Raw genomic sequence first — 23,204 nt, forward strand, 5'->3', positions numbered from 1 at the left:
TTTATAAGGTTCGTGGTAAAACTGTTTTAGTTGCTCTTTCATTTGACATATCATTTATAACTGTAAGTTTAATGTAATGAGTATTATAAAGCGTTAAAACCCTGATATTCATTTATAAACACCCTGTATAATTTGAACTGCACTATGAATAGTAGGACCTTCCGTTTCTGTTGATCAGTATGAATTGCAGTCTGAATGATTCACATTAAAGATCTATAAATAGGGTGATTCATTTTCCTTTGCCTTCATGGTCTCAGTACTGGTACTGTTATACTGAAAATTCCTTTATATTTTGTATAAGGCTTGTCAAGAGAGTTTTTCAATGGAAAATGAACAGCATATAGAGTTATTCTGGTCACATTTGTGCATACTACATGATAAATTTTTGGCAAAATTTGCTGTGTGAATGAAGTGATCTCATTAAATTTTAAAATTACCAAACACTGGTCTCCCTAGGATCATCTGGTAATCCCTTTGTGTCATGTCAGTTATGTATAACTGAAATAAACAATTATTTACTGTGCAGTGTCAGGCATGTGGATGAGACCATTCGTCTTAGAGGAAGATGTGTCAGTCACATTAGGCTGATGACAAGTACAGTTTTACTTTCTGGAGTGATTGTGTGGCCTTACTTAAGCTATTTACTAAGCAGCCTTGGCCTCTCATATGCAACAGAAGATGAAATTGATGTGAATATCACAGGCACAAAATCTACTATGGATACTATGCAAATAACACATGTTTTAGTATGTTACGTGTAAATGAGACAAAAATTTCCACAGGAACAGGAGAAATCTTTATATTTTCCCAAAGCAGTCCAAAAACGTAGAAGGCTGATTTTCAGTCTTGGCTGAAGAAGCTCACTTGCTTGACTTTTTGATGGTGAGAGGTGTTACCTTAGCTTTTCCACAGGTTATTGAAGCATAACACATGTATTTGTCTCACATTTCTATTGTTTGGATAATTTTTTTGTACTGAGAACAAGCACATTACAGCAAGTAGAGTGATTACGTGGAATGTTGGGTAAAGCAAGCAAGCAGGCATGCAGTTATAATGCTATGTCATTTGCATATTAGTGAATTGTTCCATTGGTTACATTTATTGTTCTAGAATCGAAAGAAGTATGAAATGCCCTCACATGTGCTTCTTTATCAACAATTTATAGACTAAAATTTGAATGGCCCTGGTAGGGCCTGTTTTCAAAATCATAATGGCCATCGGAAGGCGAAGGGTGTTGTCCACATCTGACATGGCCTACAAGAAAATGTGGATGTCAGTCATGTATGACTGGCACAGCAGGCGAAAGATTTACGGAACCAAAATCTAGGAAAGACTTTCTCCTTGTCTGTTTTCTTTCCTTACATACTGTTTTGTACTGACTCATCAGATATATGAAAATTAGATGAAACAACATTTAAATTTGTCATGTTCTTACATTTTAGTAGCATCTGCTTTTTAGCTGATTTGGGAGTAACATTATGCTGATAAAAATAGTCCCATGATATAATCTGAAGAGCCAAAGAAACTGGTACACCTGCCTAATATTGTATAGATCACTGTGAGCATGCAGGAGTGTTGCAACATGATGTGGGATGGACTCAATTAATGTCTGAAGTGATTCTGGAGGGAACTGACACCGCGAATCCTGCAGGGCTTTCCATAAATCCATAAGAGGATGATGGGGTGGAGATCTCTTTTGAACAGCACTTCGCAAGGCATCCAGATGTGCTCAATAACGTTCATATCTGGGGAGTTTGATGGTCAACGGAAGTGTTTAAACTCAGAAGAGAGTTCCTGGAGCTACTCTGTAGCAACTCTTGATGAGGGGTGTTGCATTGTCCTGCTGGAATTGCCTTAGTCCATCAGAATGAACAATGGACAAGAATGGATGCAGGTGATCAGAAGGATGCTTACTACGTGTCACCTATCAAAGTCATATCTAGATGTATTAGGGTCCCCGTATCACCGCAACTGCACATGCCCCACACCTTTACAGAGCTTCCACCAGCTTGAACAGTCCCCTGATGACATGCAGGATCCATGGATTCGTGAGGTTGTATCCGTACCCATACACGTCCATCCACTTGATAACAATTTGAAACAAGACTCGTCCAACAAGGCAATAAGTTCTCAGTCATCAACAGTCCAATGTCGGTGTTGATGGTCCCAGGCGAGGCATAGCTTTGTGTCATGCAGTGATCGAGGGTACACAAGTAGGCCTTCAGCTCTGAAAGCCCATATCAATGAGGCTTCATTGAACGGTTCACATGCTGACACTTGTTGATGGCCAGCATTGAAATCTGCAGAAATTTTGCAGAAGGGTTACACATCTGTCACATTGAATGATTCTCTTCAGGTGTCATTAGTCCTGTTCTTGCAGGATCTTTTTCCGGCCATATCGATGTCAGAGATTTGATGTTTCACTGTATTCTTGATATTCACAGTACACACTCATGAAATGGTCGTATGGGAAAATCACCGCTTCATCGCCACTTCGGAGATGCTTTGTCCCATCTCTCATGCACCAACTATAACATGACGTTCAAGCTCACTTATCTTGATAACCTGCCATTGTAGCAGCAGTAACTGATCTAACAACTGTGTCAGATACTTGTCTTATATAGGCATTGCCAACCACAGAGCCATATTCTGCCTGTTTACATATCTCTGTATTGCATGCCTATACCAGTTTTTGCCACTTGTTATTACGATTACTTTTCTCATTTTTGTTTGGAGAAAACAGCTTGTAATTATGGAGTAAGGATGTAAAAGTTTGTGAAGAAGTGTCTGCATGACTAATGATTATTACTACTGTATTGATGTCAAGTTGACAGCTCATCACTGTCACCTGTGATTTCGGTTCTCTTGTGTAGCTCTTGGCAGTTATTACATTGTGATTATTGCATTGCTGGTAATAGTTGTAGGTGCGGTTTCAGTTATACATTTCAGTGTAATATCCAGCATATCACTGGAACTGTTGTTTATATTTATGTGCAGTTCCTAGCACTCTTTGAAATGAGTGATGAACACAAAATGAACTGATCTACGCAGTGTGTTATTGTGAAACTTGGAGAACCACTCAGGAGAGGGAGAGAGGATCATATGCATATGTTTGTTTCTCACACTTCACCTCTGTAATGGTCACACTTTATTCAGCATAGTGTGTTTCTGGTAATGGGTTACTTGCATAGCTAATACCCAGAAGCAGTTAATCTAGTCAAAACATTATCCAAACACTGATAGTAATTCCCAGTATTTTCACTGATCTTTTTGGGATTTAGTGACATTGAAGAACATGACTTGCAGTGTAAATATTGCTTTTGCAGCCAGGGCAAAAGCACAGGTGAATCCATTTAGTACATTCCATTTAAAACATTAAGCTAATGCAGTTCAAACATCAATGCAGGGAAGTGAATGAACAGATGAAAATCAGTAGATATGCTACTCTACCCCCCCCCCCCCCCCCTCCACCAATGAACCACGGACCTTACCATTGGTGGGGAGGCTTGCGTGCCTCAGCGATACAGATAGCCGTACCATAGGTGCAACCACAACGGAGGGGTATCTGTTGAGAGGCCAGACAAACGTATGGTTCCTGAAGAGGGGCAGCAGCCTTTTCAGTAGTTGCAGGGGCAACAGTCTGGATGATTGACTGATCTGGCCTTGTAACACTAACCAAAACGGCCTTGCTGTGCTGGTACTGCGAACAGCTGAAAGCAAGGGGAAACTACAGCCGTAATTTCTCCTGAGGGCATGCAGCTTTACTGTATGGTTAAATGATGATGGCATCCTCTTGGGTAAAATATTCCGGAGGTAAAATAGTCCCCCATTTGGATCTCCGGGTGGGGACTACTCAAGAGGATGTTGTTATCAGGAGAAAGAAAACTGGCATTCTACGGACTGGAGCGTGGAATGTCAGATCCCTTAATCGGGCAGGTAGGTTAGAAAATTTAAAAAGGGAAATGGTTAGGTTAAAGTTAGATGTAGTGGGAATTAGTGAAGTTCAGTGGCAGGAGGAACAAGACTTTTGGTCAGGTGAATACAGGGTTATAATACAAAATCACATAAGGGTAATGCAATAGTAGGTTTAATAATGAATAAAAAAAATAGGAGTGCAGGTGAGCTACTAGAAACAGCATAGTGAATGCATTATTGAGGCCAAGATAGACACGAAGCCCATGCCTACTACAGTAGTACAAGTTTGTATGCCAACTAGCTCTGCAGATGACGAAGAAATTAATGAAATCAGGGTGTATACAATCCGGGAGATCTGGGAAAAACCCGGGAGTTTTTTCATCTGGGAGAAAACTGGGAAAAACTCGGGATTTTTTAAAATTCCAGGAATTTTTCATTAGTTCAGTTTTCTGATAGATTTTCATAATTTTGACTGGTAAGAACCAATGTTCTAACAAAGGATATTACTGTATGCCGGTACTGCAGAATAATACTGCAGAAATATTATTGAGGAAAAAACCTTGTTTCACAGAGCGACTAGCATCCAGCGCATGTTGGTCTATCGATTATTCAAATGATTCCCTGTTGGTTTTTGAACACATTTTGAGTTGATTTCTGAATGAATCATAAGCTGATTTTTGAATGCGTGCATAGCGTACGTGGTGTCTCCCCAGGGAATCCCCATCTCATCTAGAAGTAAACTTCCCTGCAGACAAAACGGGATGGGGCCATAGGAGCTGATCGGAATAAAGCTGAATAGGAGAATGCCAATGTTTGATTGTGTGGTTGACTGGGTTTGCAAATGATCAGCGTTGTTATAAGTACTAGTGAAAGCCATAGATTCAGACTACCATAGTGGAAATAAACGACTAACAGGAATAACAGGTAAGAAAGATTACTTGTTATCTTCTCGGTGTATCCAAGAAAATGAAATTTTGATAGAAAGTTTTTGGCCAGACCGCTACATTAGTAAGGACCAGTTGTACTGTCCCCAGCCAGCTGATCTTAAGTTCTATTCTGGGAGTAGTGCGGAAAAGGCGTTGTGCGACACGTAATAATGCCTAACCAGAGAACAAATGCGGGGTAACTAAACCGGTGACTGTAGCAGGGTTAGTGAAGTTAACAGGAGAATGAATTTTGTCACAGGCAGGAATAGTTACAGGATTACCGATGACAAGATTGTTTGTTAGAATGAGGAAGGAGAAGATGAGAAGCTGGAGTGTATGAATGAAATGTGAAACTATTTCCTAACATAAAGCTTTTTGCTTGTAGTAGACCTAATAGGCATTTCATTGTGGTTCTTTGTAAATTATATTCTGTCGTGTCGTAAAAATGACCATTTGCTCCCAAACAGTCTCGTTTATTTCGTGTGTATTACAACTGCTGTAATATTAGACAGGCCTATTTCATTTTATCTAGCAGACAGTGACAAAATACACGTAAGCAGAAACAACACCAGTCTTGGATACTGTTTATATTAACAGCTTTTTCAGTGTTAGACAACATTTCGTTTTTTTCATGTAGCAAAAGGTTTGATAAACTTCGATGAGGTAATAGATTCTTTCGCAGAAAGGAAAGCAAGCCATAAAGGTTGCAGATTTTCTGAGATCTCTTGTTCTCCTGGTTACAAATAATCCCAGCCAGTATTAATTGCCAGGGGTTCTTTCTTTCTTTCTTCTTTTCTTTCTTTCTTTCTTTCTTTCCTCTTAAGAAAAGAAAGAAAGGAGAGGCAGAATGCCAAACAAGCTGACTGGGAACAGGTTAGGCAACACAGGACATTTTAATTTCCACTGTCCTGAATATAGTTTGATGGCATCCATTACAAAATATACACGTTTGAATTCGACAGAGCAAAATTCAATGATGTGATGTGATAGACGAATGCTGTGTGAAGTGGCGTGACACTGCACTTTGGCACACTAAAGACCATGTAACATGTCTTACATTTCCTCAAAGACACGTGTTTTATGTATCAGGCTCTGCAGAAAGATACACACAACTTTTTTTGAAAAGTCGATTAAATTTTTAGCGTCCTACTTCAAACGCTAGTATTGCCCTGGTTCGGAAATATCGTAGATCCTTGACAGTGGACTCTTGAGTTGTAGTGGGTAGTCTCTACGTGACCCATGATTACGTTTAGTGATTTTGCTGTTTCCTCTTCGTTTATTACTGTAATGTAATAAAATAAAATATGAGCCGAGACTTATATAAAAAGAAACCCACATTAATGCAATGGCTTAGCATAAAAGAGAAATAACTAATGTAGGAATATTATTAACAGTGTAATATGTTGTTTAATTTAGCCCAACATGTATAAGGACTCAGTAAACTAGCTCAGTTCTCAGGGTAGTTACGTAATCGTCGATACTTAATTGTCTTTTTCTTATTTATTCAACACTAGAGAATATTTGCCAAGTCTGTTTGATGTACATTACTGTAATACATGACGTAATGTCGTGGTTTCGTCTCGATTCCCCAATATAAGATAACAAGAGTAGAATCTACAAATGAAATCCTATAATGGAACTGAAATCCTGTGACCAGACCTTTTTTGCCTGGGATGTTATCTTGTGATGTATAGAAAATCTGTAAGTAAAATTGCTAAATTATTAGTAGCTGCATCCAGTCTGGGATCTGAAATAAAGTTAACTGTCCTAACCGACAGCATGTCTCTTAGATGAGCTAAAAGAAAAATGTTAAAGATGAAAATTCTTTGTTAAGGCCCATATCTACTTAAGACAATAAAGGTATCAGATTTACAATAGATTGACCACATACACAAATTCTTTTGACAAAATAACCATTATATTTTTCGGTTTCAAGTACAACTTACATTATCAGCTGGTACAGTAAGATGAGCTTTACACAAGAACGTCCTCTTAGGTCTGAATCCAAGCAGGTAAGATAAGCGAATGACAAAGGAAAGATATTTCATGCATAGAAGTGCAAGAGTCCATGGAATAACATGTCCATTTTAGTTCTGTCTCTTCTTCTTTGGTGTACTTGTCGATTATTTATAAAATTTGTCATAATATTTAGTTTACTTTTTTTTAATCCAAGTCCACTCAGGAGAAACAGTACGTTGCTCTCACGTCAAATGAAAACAAAACGAATTTTTGTGGCCGGGTGCTATGAAGTGAATTAAAATACATTCACATTATTACGGAAGGCTAAAATACGTTATTAGTTTCTGATTTTACTTTGTTTCCACCTTTTTAACAGCTGATCATTAGTCGCCTTGCAGAACAATGAAGTTATTTTTGCTGGTTTGCTAAAGAAATTAGGCTTTTATTGCTCTTTTTCCACCGAGGCAATTCATTTATTTGAAACGAAGTGTTTAATTCCACACTACTGGCTGATTTCAACTGTTCGCTGCATTTCAAGTGCACATTTTCATCTTCTGGCACATATGGCATTATGTCATGATAAAGAACCAAACACGAGATAATATAGTACTGGTACTCCAAGAAAATTTACATCCAAATTTGCACTTTAAGCCGAATTATGCATTTTTGTGTGTTTCATGAAATTCTGATGCTCTTGGAGCATCCTCTCACGTCTTGTTTATTTTATGACATAATGTAAGATCCTTTAATGTCTTACACCTACTATCATACGGGCTACCTGCATCATCGTAACTGCGCAAGTGTGGTGATACATGTTATCTGGCACTCTCTGGCAACTGATGAAACTTATTTCTAACAGGTCGCCAGGAAATATTGAGAATGGTGGTTCGAAAAGCGTTACTTTCAAAGTAAATTACCTTCTACACAAGATAAACTATGTGCGAGAATGTATGATCATCTGAAGAATTTCTAGCCCAGATGATCAGACATTTATGTCGTTATTAAAAATTTACTGGCACATTTGTGTGATGTATCTTAAAGTGTAACACGCACAAAAAGATCAACATTATATATGAAAGATTAAATTCTCATGCAGCTGATCAATCTTTGAGACCAGTATTACATGTGAAAGCTTTGCTTTTCTTGTAGCAACACTATGTGTATTAATTTAAACCATTAACTTTTCCTGTTTGTGTGGTCGCACTACTCAACAGTGGTGTTGCTTTTGGCTGACTACATCACGTGTCCTATGCTCTGAATATCCACCGTCAGTGGCTGGCAAGATCAGTTGACATGAGCTATGACTGGTTTACAAAAGCGCACGGCAATCTCGATTTCAATGCTTCGGAAAGTAACATGTGGTGTTTGGTGGAATTCGAATTTATACTTCATAATACGAAAATATGCAGCGTACATGTTGCTGCACATTGCAGATCTTTCCAAAACTTATTTCTTCCCCTATTTATAAGACCATAATGATTCAACGGATTGATAAGTTTTACAGTTCCAAGGAAAAGTATACCATCACTTAACACAGGAAAAGTGTATTTTCACCCGGGAGAAAGTGTATTTTTAACCGGGAAATCCAGGAATTTTTTTTCCTCGTCTGTGTATACACCCTGGAAATGTATGATGAGATAAAAGAAATTATTCAGATAGTGAAGGGAGACAAAAATTTAATGTCATGGGTGACTGGAATTCGATAGTAGGCAAAGTGAGAGAAGGAAATGTAGTAGGTGAATATGGATTGGGGATAAGAAATGAAAGAGGAAGTCGCCTGGTAGAATTTGGCACAGAACATAAGTTAATCATAGCTAACACTGGTTCAAGAATCATGAAAGAAGGTTGTATACATGGAAGAAGCCTGGAGGTACTAGAAAGTATTAGATAAATTATATAATAGTAAGACAAAGATTTAGGAACCAGATTTTAAATTGTAAGACATATCCAGGGGCAGATGTGGACTCTGACCCTATTGGTTATGAACAGTAGATAAAAACTGAAGAAACTGCAAAAAGGTGGGAATTTAAGGAGGTGGGACCTGGATAAACTGACTAAACCAGAGGTTGTACAGAGTTCCAGGGAGAGCATAAGGGAACAATTGACAGGAATGGGGGAAAGAAATACAGTAAAAGAAGAATGGGTAGCTTTGAGGGATGAAGTAGTGAAGGCAGCAGAGGATCAAACAGGTAAAAAGACGAGGGCTAGTAGAAATCCTTGAGTAACAGAAGAAATATTGAATTTAATTGATGAAAGGAGGAAATATAAAAAAATGCAGTAAATGAAGCAGGCAAAAAGGAATACAAACGTCTCAAAAATGAGATCGACAGGAAGTGCAAAATGGCTAAGCAAGGATGGCTAGAGAACAAATGTAAGGATGTAGAGGCTTATCTCACTAGGGGTAAGATAGATACTGCTACAGGAAAATTAAAAGGACCTTGGAGTAAAGAGAACCACTTGTATGAATATCAAGAGCTCAGATGGAAACCCAGTTCTAAGCAAAGAAGGGAAAGCAGAAAGGTGGAAGGAGTATATAGAGGGTCTATACAGGGGCTATGTACTTGAAGGCAATATTATGGAAATGAAAGAGGATGTAGATGAAGATGAAATTGGATATATGATACTGCGTGAAGAGTTTGGCAGAGTGCTGAAAGACCTGAGTCGAAACAAGGCCCCTAGAGTAGGCAACATTCCATTAGAACTACTGATAGCCTTGGGAGAGCCAGCCCTGACAAAACTCTACCATCTGTTGAGCAAGATGTATGAGGTAGGCAAAATACCCTCAGACTTCAAGAAGAATATAATAATTCCAATCCCAAAGAAAGCAGGCGTTGACAGATGTGAAAATTACTGAACTATCAGTTTAATAAGTCACAGCTGCAAAATACTAATGCAAATTCTTTACAGACGAGTGGAAAAACAGGTAGAAGCCGACCTCGGGGAAGACCAGTTTGGATTCCGTAGAAATACTGGAACACGTGAGGCAATACTGACCCTACGACTTATCTTAGGAAATAGATTAAGGAAAGGCAAACCTACATTTCTAGCATTTGTAGACTTAGAGAAAGCTTTTGACATTGTTGACTGGAATACTCTCTTTCAAATTCTGAAGGTGGCAGTGGTAAAATACAGGGAGCAAAAGGCTATTTACAATTTGTACAGTAACCAAATGGCATTAATAATAACATGAAAGGGAAGCAGTGGTTGGGAAGGGAGTGAGACAGGGCTGTAGCCTAACCCGATGTTATTCAATCTGTATATTGAGCAAGCAGTAAGGAAACAAAAGAAAAATTCGGAGTAGGTATTATAATCCATGGAGAAGAAATAAAAACTTTGAGGTTCATCGATGACATTGTAATTCTGTCAGAGACAGCAAAGGACTTGAAAGAGCAGTTGAACGGAATAGACAGTGTCTTGAAAGGAGGATATAAGATGAACATCAACAAAAGCAGAACAAAGATAATGGAATGTTGTCAAATTAAGTTGGGTGATGCTGAGGGAATTAGATTAGGAAATGAGACACTTAAAGTAGTAAAGGAGTTTTGCTATTTGGGGAGCAAAATAACTGATGATGGTCAAAGTAGAGAGGATATAAAATGTAGACTGGCAATGGCAAGGAAAGCGTTTCTGAGGAAGAGAAATTTGTTAACATCGAGTATAGATTTAAGTGTCAGGAAGTCGTTTCTGAAAGTATTTGTACGGGGTGTAGCCATGTATGGAAGTGAAACATGGACAATAAATAGTTTAGACAAGAAGAGAATAGAAGCTTTCAAAATGTGGCGCTATGGAAGAATGCTGAAGATTAGGTGGGTAGATCACATATGTAATGAGGAGATATTGAATAGAATTGGGAAGAATAAAAAAGTTTAGACAAGAAGAGAATAGAAGCTTTCGAAATGTGGCGCTATGGAAGAATGCTGAAGATTAGGTGGGTAGATCACATATGTAATGAGGAGATATTGAATAGAATTGGGAAGAATAGGAGTTTGTGGCACAACTTGACTAGAAGAAGGGATCGGTTGGTAGGACATGTTCTGAGGCATCAAGGGATCACCAATTTAGTATTGGAGGGCAGCGTGGAGGGTAAAAATCGCAGAGGGAGACCAAGAGATGAATACACTAAGCAGATTCAGAAGGATGTAGGTTGCAGTAGGTACTGGGAGATGAAGAAGCTTGCACAGGATAGAGTAGCGTGGAGTAGTTGTGGTAGAGTGCATCAAACCAGTCTCAGGACTGAAGACCACAACAACAACAACAACAACAACAACATGCTACTCCACTCAGAACATAAACTGAAAAATCAGGGAAAGTGAACAGATACATACAGTATAATGTAAGTTAAAATATTATTTAAGAGGAAACAACATTTAATAGCAGTACTAAAGGGTTTGCCTTATAATGGTTATCAAATACTACAATATAAAATCCAGATCAATTAGATTTAGATAATAAAGAATATAATGTGTGACTGCATCACTACTGATGACTCAGAATACTAAGAGCAAACCTATGGGAACATGTGAAACTTAGCTCCTTCTTGAATATGTACCTCAGGACTGTGATTCTGCTTTTGACAACATAGATTGTAACAGTCTTCTGACTGCACTTTCACAGCTAATCAGACTTCAGATATGATAAATTTTACTATTATTCAGATAATGTTCCACCATGCTTTCCATGTAGATCTTGTATGTAGTTATAGTCTGTATGGAGATGTAAATGGTGAATGGTATCAATACTGTCAAGTTTGTAATCAATTTCGGTTCAAAATTTTACTGATATTAGAATTTATTTATGACCTCCATTTGGGTTGTCTATGCTCCTTATTTTGAGCATCCCAAGACCATGAATATTTTAGTCCTTCACTGTTCGCCTGAAGGTTACCTGTGTTCTGGCCAGCTATGTGGAGTTTAATGGTCCTCCCTCTGTCCCCACCCAAGAGGGGTACCTTCTGTAGGGGCTTGTGAGTTCAAGCTTGCTCCGCACTTCACCACTGAAAATAAATCAGAAAAAATTTTTCTTGCACTTTATGCAGCATTGTAAGATCCTGTATGGTACCTTGGTTCCAGATAAGCCATTTTTTTTGTCAACTAGAAGAAAGAAGAAGCTCAACTCTGATGAGTACTTGTTTATTTGGGCCAAGTAGGCAATAATAATTGTAAGATAAAAATTGTAGTTGACTGTGTGCTGTATTATAGACACTAAATTTGACTTTGAATCTATAAATTGTTTTATTTATAATAGTTATGACTGTGAACCCAAAAAAATACTACACATTGATCTTGCCAAAAGCTGAGAAGTGATTTTTCTTGGTGTTGCAGCTTGCAGGGGTACTCTGGGATGTACACAGTGTCTCTGGGAGCCCCTGTGAGTGTTAACAGTGTGAAATAGTGTTGGAAAAGTGCATTTGTGTATTGACCTAAGCTTGGACATTCTAGGGACTTTGCCTAGCCCACTGGGCATTCCAGCAAAGAAAAGAAAGAAAAATAATGACAGTTAAGGTTTAACATTTTGTTGATGACATCATTAACCCTCGAGCGGGTGCACCTATGTATAAAATGTGCCAACCACAGATAACATTGTGTTGTGCCATTCCATCGTTGTTTCACCATTGTAGTTCCATACCTATTACTTAATCATTTCTACAGTTAACAAAGTGGTAAGTTATGTTGTCACATGTGCAAGTGAGCAGCAGTAATGTAAAACATACAGTGACCTATACGAGAAAAAATTTACAATTAGTTCAAGAAAATGACCCAAATTCTGAGTTAGCAGCACAATTCCACTATGAAGCAGTTGTCTACAAGATAATTAATAATCAAATAAGTGTTTGACAGGGGTTTGAGGCAAATATGCTGTTCAATTCTCTAATAGGGTCATTAGTGTTGGGTAACAATTGTACTTGGCAACATACTAATACAATGAAACTGTATTTTATTATTGTTTAGTTAAACAGTGATTTAGTTCATATAATACTAGTTTTTTATTGTAATTTAATTTAACTAAGATTAGACTGATTTTGCTCATATATGTTTACCTTGGTAACATAAAGACAGTTTCTATTTACATGTGTGCAAAGTGTGCTGCACGCCTGCTCATGTTACGAAAATCATCATGCCTGCTGGAGGGCTAAAGAATGAACATAAGCTCTCATTGTACAAGAAAGCTAAAGGAAACCTGCTATGTTCCTTTCAAAGAAACCATGCTAGCATTCACTATTAAGTTATTTGAAAAACCTAAATTATATATCTGACAGGAATTTGTACTATGCTTTCCCAAATGCAAGTCTGATTTCTTAAGCTTTCTGCCGTCTCACTCAGTTTAAATTGTACATAACTATTGAGAAACTGTGATATCACAAGTGTGACACTATCTTATAGCAGCAAGAGAGAGCATTATTTAATTTAGAGGTAAGATTGTAACCAAGAACTGAAAACTGTACTGCCCATGGTGATTATATGTCTTCTCCCCTGTCATTAAGAAAGCAAAAAGGGTGCACTATGTATGAAATATGTAACAATCCCAAATAAGCCACATGTTTTGGAGCCTTAATAAATGTAAAATGAAGAGTGATGCAAATAGGATTGTGAAGTGACAGCTGTGGAAGAATTGATGACACTTTGGAATCAGGGGTTTATTTCCCAACTGTGGCAGCAAGTATGGAAACTAATAATTAACAATAATGTGTAGACGCATTTAGATATTTTACTCCTATAGGCACCTTGTGCAGTATTCGCAGACATTAGTTTCAAACACACAACTGTTTATGAGATTTAGGAAGAAATAGTTAAACTGCTATGGTATATGGCAGTAATCCTTTTGTATGTGATGATATTTCCAGTAGAGTATTAAAATCATCATCCAATGTACTCATTAAGATTGTTTTGTAATCAACTGGTGACACAAGAGTCATCTGAAAGAATGAAATATACAGAAGTAACAACCTTTATTAAAAGAAGATCAATTTTAATTACAGACCCATTTTTACTCCTGTGAGCCTTTTGAAAAGGAAATTATAAAGGTGGTGTACAGCCACTTTCATTTCTGGTGAACATTTGCCATCCAGTGTCACATTCTGGGTTCTATTATTTAAATATGCTTCAAGGAAGTTGTATATATTTGTAGATCCTGCGTACGATTGTATCTTCATTAGTAGTAGATGATATACAGTTTCAAACAAAGTTCAGAAATCAACTGTTTGCAAGTTTTTTTTTTCTGAATCATGCTGATTGTTTGGGAGAAACTTGTTTTCCTTGAAGAACATCAAAATTTTATACATTAAATGTGCTCTTGGATTCAGGAACATATGGACATCTGTGATATTGGTCCATAATTCTGTGTATCAGATCTTTACCCCATTTTTGTAAATAGGAGTAACCTGTACTCCTTTCCAGTCACACAGGCCTATTCACGATGCTAGAGGTTCACTGAAAACAAAAGCTAGGAGGCTAATTCGGCAACATATTCAATGTGAAATCAAACTGGGATTCCATGAGGATCTGATGTCTTATTCATATTAAATACAGTTAATTGTTTTTTATTTCAAAGGCACTGAAATCAATATCTTTTATTTGTAAATCAATATGGCGACCAAACATGTGTACGGTACTGTTTTACTCAAATTTAATTACATGGAAAAGCATAAACACATGAGAGGCAAAGTAAATACAACAGACAACACAATTAAGTGACCAATGGAACCTTGTGCTACGGCCCATGTAGTCATTAGTTCTAACAGGAGGTGCAGCCAGCAGGCTGCACACAACTGCTATTATACTGGCATGCCAGGTGGCTTCTATTGGTCGAATCAAGCACAAACGTTGTGCACGAGTTATGAAGTGGAACACACATAGATTTGTTTGTTGCAACAGGTAATATCCTCACTGGCAAATATATTTTTAAATTTGAAATTTAATATTTCTGCTCTCTGTCTGTTGTCTTCTGTTTCAACGCCAGACAGATCTGCAAAAGATTGAATGGAAAGTCTGGATCAGTTCATTGACCCTGTGTATGACCAGAATTTCCTAGGATTTTCTGATAAATCTATCATGAGGTTCTGACTGTGATCTGATGCTGTTTGAGCTATGTTCGGTGTGGCTATAGAGGGAGACAGTTCTGCAAAACTAATTCACGAGAAAGGAAACAGACTAGACATAAAAACCTATTTTCTTATCACTCCCTTTCCATAAGATACAGAATATTCAATAGTTGGCTACTTAAAAAAGTACCCATTCTGGAATACTGCTCAAGTGTATGCAATTATATGATATAAATAAAATAGAAAGAAACATTCCACATGGGAAAAATATATTAAAAACAAAGATTCCATGACTTACCAAACCAAACGGAAAAGCGCTGGTAGACAGACACAATAAAAAACACACACACAGAATTTCAAGCTTTCGCAACCAACGGTTGCTTTGTCAGGAAAGAGGGAAGGAGAGGGAAAGACGAAAGGATGTGCGTTTTAAGAGAGAGGGTAAGGAGTCATTCCAATCCCAGGAGCGGAAAGACTTACCTTAGGGGGAAAAAAGGACAGGTATACACTCGCGCACACACACATATCCATCCACATATATACAGACACAAGCAGCAAATGAGGATAGTACCTTTCATTGTGTGATCTGTGTGACCTGTTCACCTTCGTCCTAACTGTTACTGTGTAACAATTATTGGTGTATTCATGTAAATATTAATGAAACAGATGTAAAGAAAAAGTTTTGTTTTATGGTTGGGAAAGCTCCAATTTTTGTCAAAGGTTTTCTGGTAGTTATATTGAGTTCATGTTTTATGTTTTCAAGCACAATAAGAGTAGAGCTGGTGTATGATTCCTATTTGTAAATAAGAGACTTGGGAAAAACAACCTCCTTACCACCTTGTTTTACTTTTTGTCACTGCTTCTTCGCAATTTGGCCTTCTTTATACTTGCAGCAGTTCATACTACCTTTTCAAGAGATCATTAATTTGATGAACTTAATAAGGTTGTGTAGTGGAGTGTCCCACAGTCAGTTATTTGATCTTTTGTTGCTGTATAAATTGCACTGTGTTAATTGTACTCTGTGTGCACTTCTTTGGAGTAATCCTCCCCTTTTGGTAGTAAATCCATTTCTAAGATGTGTATTTTGAAGTCGTGCTAACCACTAAATAACAGCAGGTCTTCTGATAGATTTAGAACTCCGTGGTGTATTTTAAATACAATGATAAATCTTTCTGCTACCTTTGTATTTCCAGTAGTCATTTTGTCTTATTAACTTACTTATGTTGTTCTTGTCTAATTTGCAAATCTTCATGTCAATGTGAAACATCTTTGGCAACATGTGGGCAGGCATTATCCTGCAGCAGAATTGTGGACTTGACGGCATACTTCAGTTTTTGCAAAGTTAATTGTGGCACCATGTTCGAGAAAGTCAATGAGCATTAGGCCTTCACAGTCAAAGGAAGAGATCATAAAGACTTTTGCCAGAGCTGGCAGGACCATTGTTTCAACTATGCTGCAAAAGTTTTGCAGGGAAGCCTGTGTCTCTCCCCATGCGATTTCCGTATTTTTGGAGCCCTAAAGAAAGACACTTGTGGCCATTGATTTGCTTTGGATAAATAGGTGCATGCCTGGGTACAATCATGGCTCTGTAGGCAACTGCAAACATTTTTCCATGAAGGAATTGACCATCTTGTCTGACAGTGAGATCAATGTATTACCAGTGGTGACAGTTACTTATGAAATAATGAAAAGTTTTTTTCACGTCTTGTTTTCATTCAACTGCCCTTTATACATCTTAGTATTTTATGAAGTGCACAATCTTCCCTTTCTGAACATTGAAAGTGAGTTGTCAGTCTTTACACCAATTGTAAATCTTATCCAGATCTAACTGGATATTTGTCCTGCTTTTTCCAGACAGCATTTCACTATAGACAACTGCATCATCTGCATACAAGTGTCATCATAATCAGCTGCAACTGTGTTGCCAGAATAAGACTTTAAAAAAAAATCATTGTGTTACCAAATAGCTAATGCATCCTGTATGTAGTGTTAGATTGCAGTTCAGGTATTATTTCTGTTAGTCTGGTTCTTAATAGCAACATCAGTGAGGTACCAGACATGCCACTCAAAAGATTTTGAATAGATACAAACTTTTTTGATAAAAATATTTTAATTTTGTCTTCAAAATATTCCTCTTGTAGGTTGTTAAACCATGGGAGCTTGTTAAATAATATCAAACCTTTTTTATAATAGTTTTGTTCATTTTTTTTTTTTTTTACTTTCTTGAAGGTGGTTACACTTTCATATTGTGTCTCTTGCCCTTTTCAGCTGACAAGTTACTATGCCACAGATTCAAAATATCTCATGGTTACTTACGAGAAGTTGAAATCAGTCATGATATTATTTGTGTGATGTGAGGCTGAGAACTAAAATGCGAATTTTGCTGTGTTCCCTTTAGGCAATAGGCCTTGTCTATGTAACTTTATTTTTCCTGTTGTTATAGCTATTTACGTTGCTGCACAAAACATGTAATTAATTTAAGTAGATACCACGGATATAATGTTAAGTATTTGTTGCAGAGCTTCACAAGATTTTCTACAGTTCATTCTATGATGAAGTCTGACTGTCCTTTTCTGTAACAGTTTATTTTTATTTAGGTGTATGCTGCACTGCCCAGCAGTTCTATAATACAGTTAGGGAAAAAAATTAATTGTCACATAGTAATTAGTATTTAATGTTTGACTAGGGTATCTTGAACATATGTTTAACAGATTTAAGGGAGATGAAAACCACTACCGATTTTCCTCCTGTGCAAAATTAAAGTGGTTTACCAAACAAAGATTTTTTTGTGAGTTCCCACAAAAAAAAAATAGTGTCATCACTGTTTGTAGCTGATATACTGCAAATTTTATTTATTGTAAATGATCTTCTACAGTTCAAAAGGAACAATTACAATACTAGAAGGAAAATGACATTCATTACTCCACATTAATGTTGTTTTTAGCACAAAAGGGGCTCACAGTGCTGCAACTATAACTTTTGATCACTTACCCAATGATATAAAATGTCTGACAGACAGCAAAGTAAAATTTGTAAATTCAGTGAAATAGTTTCTCCTTCACAACTCCTACTGGAATTCCTGTTATTGTTATGAGTAAAAGGTGGTGGGTAGGAATTACTAATCCACATCTGTATATGTTTATTAAAAGAAAGCACTAATGAATGTTCAGCATTTTGCCATATTTACAAATTAATTTGCAATGTGAATGTAAAATGAGTCATTCCACATCATTATGATTTATCATGCAAAATGATCCATGGATCATGCAACTACTTATTATTTGTGTGTGAGAGTCACTTGTTTCCACTGTCTTTAATTAAAGTATACAAACTTCCTCACTTGGTGGTTGATGGTGGTAGCATATCAACTCAACTAGGTTTAATTTATGCAAAGGATCTGGAATACATAGCTGACTCACTCCATGGCACTGGTAACTCTCTTGTCATGGTTGTTTGATTTTAGTGGATATTTTTGTGCTATTGAATGCTTGTGACAGCTTCAGAGTGACTCTTTTTCCATTGCAAAAATACTAGACAGTTAACCAACTTCACTTTGTATCACTTTCTATTGTTTCACACAAAATTTGTTACTATCTACATATTAATAATTAGCTTTAAACATGTGTCTGTCGTTTTTAATTTAAACATTAAACATGTATTTTACTATTTTAATATGCATTTTTTCTCCATTTTATGGTATATTATTGCAGTTTCCTCGTTGTAAGTTAATACAAAGTCTTCAATCAGCAGACATTAGTGCTGCAACTCATTGTGAAATGAGAAAAACTGTTTTTAAGTGTTGTGAAAGCAAAAACATAAAAAAACGTGCCATTGTCATTTTAATTTCATGTGTACCACGCTGGTTTTAGTTAATCACGATTCAGCTTAGTGTAGTTAAAATCTTAGCAAAAAAGAATAATCGTATTTTCTAATATTTCAGATTAGCAAAGCACGTTTAAAACTGTGCCTTAAGGAGTTAGAAGATCTCAAGTGGGAGAATGAAGTACTCAAGCTTCGATTTGATAAGGTTAGTATTATTTCAGTATATCAAATGTCGCTTACCTAAGGTAAAGTGCAGGCTGATTATATGTTCTACTTTTTTATTGTCACCTTCATCATAATGATGTTTGTTAGAAACAATTACATATAAAAACAAATCTGTACCACAAACATGGATAAATAATTCAAAAAGCTGATATTGTAATCATATTAAATATCTAGCCACGTCTAAAATGTGATAATGAAAGAAGATACATGCATTGAAGGGAGTAAATGTAACGATTCAGTGAAGCATTCAGGTGTCAAGTAATGGACCACACAAAACAACCCCTGCCTGCACTAGGGTCACCTCATTGGTGTCCTTCCATTGCTGCCTCTCCTTACTCCAGGAATCTTCTTCCATTCCTTTCACTTCTCCCTTTCCTCATATTTTCCTTCCTCCCCTCACCCACTCCATCAGGGACAACCATTACCTCATTCAAGCTATAGCACTGCAAAAATATAGCCCTGCATGTATATTTACTAATTTGTTACCTCCAAAGAAAGGCATTATCTGACATCTTAGCTATGAGTTGAGTCTTCTTTTGTTATTTTCTATCTCTCAATTATATCTTGAGAAGCTATCCATGCTCCTTGAATGGCATATATTCTGTCCAGGAATTTTGAATGTCATTTTGATGTTGCCATTGTGTAGTCCACATGACCTATTCACCTTCATCCTAACTGTTACTGTGTAGCAATTATTGGTGTATTCATGTAAAAATTAATGAAGCAACTGTAGAAAAATAACAGCTTCATTTTACAGTTTCTTTATGTCTTTCATTCAATGTTGCTGTCTAAAAAATGCACTCACCATTTAACAAAAATTCTGAGCCAAGCGACAGGGATTTGAATAACACTGAAAATGTTTCTAAGCTTCCAGACAATGCCCTTCCTTAAACTAACTGACATATAAAAGCTTTACTACACTGACATGGGACAACAGCCCGAGTGTTGCTATATTTATTAAGTCACTAGCTACATTCCACAACTAAACAAATATTTACAAAGTATAAAGAAATGTTAATGACAAACTTACTATCCACACTCTTTCATAGACATTACCTCTTGGAGGTACTGAGCTGTGAGCCACATGCAGCCCTGCAAACCATGCAAAATCAGTGGGAGGGGGGGGGACAAGACATGAAATTTTGAGCTGATGGGAGAAGCTGGCCGAATACATGTCACTCACAACTCACTCGTTTATTAGGGAAGACAGTTTTGTGCTAATGAGTAGTGAATTACAAAACGTGCCAGGAAATGGAATAAGAAAACTTCAAGACTATTCGGGACACGCCTAGCATGGGAAAGATTATAATCATTTTGGTGTGTATGGGGGGCCAGAAATCTACTGTAATACCTCTCTATAAACAGCATTTTGGAACCTCTTGTTATTTGAATATATGTAGAGATTTTTGGTTCTAGATACACATGAGCAGCCAACATAGAGCTGCCCATGTGAAAAACATAGTGTGCGTAGATGAATACCTGCCGTTTTTTAACATTTATCCTTGTCTCTTATTTATAGTAACTGAGAAGGCCCCTTGCAAAGGGAACTGCAAGTGTTTGAACCAGAAAGGCAAGTTTGTTGGGATGATAGGCACCGCCGGTGATGAAAGTGGCATGCACAATATGCCTTCTCAGCTCCTTTATGTGTAACCTGATGGCACTGCACAATCTTAGTGCATCCAGATTACGCACCAGTATGACAGGCACACCCATCTTCATGTCCAACTTGAGGGACAGCACCCCAAACAGCTCTGATGAGCTTAGAAACTCTACAGGATATGTAGTAGCATGATCCTTTGTCATCATTGTGTCAATTGATGTGTAGCTGATGGCCTCACCAGGTACTTGATCAAATATGAAAGATGATGAGACTTACCAAACAAAAGCGCTGGCAGGTTGATAGACACACAAACAAACACAAACATACACACAAAATTCTAGCTTTCGCAACCAACGGTTGCCTCGTCAGGAAAGAGGGAAGGAGAGGGAAAGATGAAAGAATTTGGGTTTTAAGGGAGAGGGTAAGGAGTCATTCCAATCCCGGGAGCGGAAAGACTTACCTTAGGGGGTATACACTCGCACACACACACGTATCCATCCACACATATACAGGCACAAGCAGACATTTGTAAAGGCAAAGAGTTTGGGCAGGGATGTCCGTCGAGGCGGAAGTACAGAGGCAAAGATGTTGTTGAAAGACAGGTGAGGTATGAGCGGCGGCAAATTGAAATTAGAAATTAGCGGAGATTGAGGCCTGGCGGATAGCGAGAAGAGAGGATATGCTGAAGGGCAAGTTCCCATCTCCGGAGTTCTGACAGGTTGGTGTTAGTGGGAAGTGTCCAGATAACCCAGACGGTGCAACACTGTGCCAAGATGTGCTGGCCGTGCCCCAAGGCATGTTTAGCCACAGGGTGATTCTCATTACCAACAAACACTGTCTGCCTGTGTCCATTCATGCGAATGGACAGTTTGTTGCTGGTCATTCCCACATAGAAGGCTTCACAGTGTAGGCAGGTCAGTTGGTAAATCACGTGGGTGCTTTCACACGTGGCTCTGCCTTTGATCGTGTACACCTTCCGGGTTACAGGACTGGAGTAGGTGGTGGTGGGAGGGTGCATGGGACACTTTTTACACCGGGGGCAGTTACAAGGGTAGGAGCCAGAGAGTAGGGAAGGTGGTTTGGGGATTTCATAGGGATGAACTAAGAGGTTATGAAGGTTAGGTGGACGGCGGAAAGACACTATAGGAGGAGTGGGGAGGATTTCATGAAGGATGGATCTCATTTCAGGGCAGGATTTGAGGAAGTCGTATCCCTGCTGGAGAGCCACATTCAGAATCTGATCCAGTCCCGGAAAGTATCCTGTCACAAGTGGGGCACTTTTGGGGTTCTTGTGTGGGAGGTTCCGGGGGTGAGGAGATGAGGAAGTGGCTCTGGTTATTTGCTTCTGTACCAGGTCAGGAGGGTAGTTACGGGATGCGAAAGCTGTTTTCTGGTTGTTGGTGTAATGGTTCAAGGATTCCGGACTGGAGCAGATTCGTTTGTCACAAAGACCTAGGCTGTAGGGAAGCGACCGTTTGATGTGGAATGGGTGGCAGCTGTCATAATGGAGGTACTGTTGCTTGTTGGTGGGTTTGATGTGGACGGACGTGTGAAGCTGGCCATTGGACAGGTGGAGGTCAACGTCAAGGAAAGTGGCATGGGATTTAGAGTAGGACCAGGCGAATCTGATGGAACCAAAGGAGTTGAGGTTGGAGAGGAAATTCTGGAGTTCTTCTTCACTGTGAGTCCAGATCATGATAATGTCATCAATAAATCTGTACCAAACTTTGGGTTGGCAGGCCTGGTTAACCAAGAAGGCTTCCTCTAAGCGACCCATGAATAGGTTGGCGTACGAGGGGGCAATCCTGGTACCCATGGCTGTTCCCTTTAATTGTTGGTATGTCTGGCCTTCGAAAGTGAAGAAGTTGTGGGTCAGGATGAAGCTGGCTAAGGTAATGAGGAAAGAGGTTTTAGGTAGAGTGGCAGGTGATCGGCGTGAAAGGAAGTGCTCCATCGCAGTGAGGCCCTGGACATGCGGAATATTTGTGTTTAAGGAAGTGGCATCAATGGTTACAAGGATGGTTTCCGGGGGTAACAGACTGGGTAGGGATTCCAGGCGTTCGAGAAAGTGGTTGGTGTCTTTGATGAAGGATGGGAGACTGCATGTAATGGGTTGAAGGTGTTGATCTACATAGGGAGAGATGCGTTCTGTGGGGGCTTGGTAACCAGCTACAATGGGACGGCCGGGATGATTGGGTTTGTGAATTTTAGGAAGAAGGTAGAAGGTAGGGGTGCGGGGTGTTGGTGGGGTCAGGAGGTTGATGGAGTCAGGTGAAAGGTTTTGTAGGGGGCCTAAGGTTCTGAGGATTCCTTGAAGCTCCGCCTGGACATCAGGAATGGGATTACCTTGGCAAACTTTGTAAGTAGTGTTGTCTGAAAGCTGACGCAGTCCCTCAGCCACATACTCCCGACGATCAAGTACCACAGTCGTGGAACCCTTGTCCGCCGGAAGAATGACGATGGATCGGTCAGCCTTCAGATCACGGATAGCTTGGGCTTCAGCAGTGGTGATGTTGGGAGTAGGATTAAGGTTTTTTTAAGAAGGATTGAGAGGCAAGGCTGCAAGTCAGAAATTCCTGGAAGGTTAGGAGAGGATGATTTTGAGGAAGAGGAGGTGGGTCCCGCTTTGACAGAGGACGGAACTGTTCCAGGCAGGGTTCAATTTGGATAGTGTCTTGGGGAGTTGGATCATTAGGAGTAGGATTAGGATCATTTTTCT

The 23,204-nt window shown here is 38.5% G+C and overlaps 1 protein-coding gene across 1 annotated transcript in view; it reads left to right on the forward strand.

The window, feature by feature from the left end:
- Positions 1-23,204, forward strand: part of LOC126187803 (dynein regulatory complex subunit 4) — a 155,987-nt gene that overhangs the window by 92,787 nt on the left and 39,996 nt on the right. The window contains exon 9 of the mRNA XM_049929088.1: positions 18,779-18,865. Within this exon, the coding sequence (XP_049785045.1) occupies positions 18,779-18,865 (87 nt within the window). The remainder of the gene's footprint in view (positions 1-18,778; positions 18,866-23,204) is intronic.

This window comes from Schistocerca cancellata, chromosome 5 (assembly GCF_023864275.1).
Source record: "Schistocerca cancellata isolate TAMUIC-IGC-003103 chromosome 5, iqSchCanc2.1, whole genome shotgun sequence".
Lineage (NCBI taxonomy): Eukaryota > Metazoa > Arthropoda > Insecta > Orthoptera > Acrididae > Schistocerca > Schistocerca cancellata.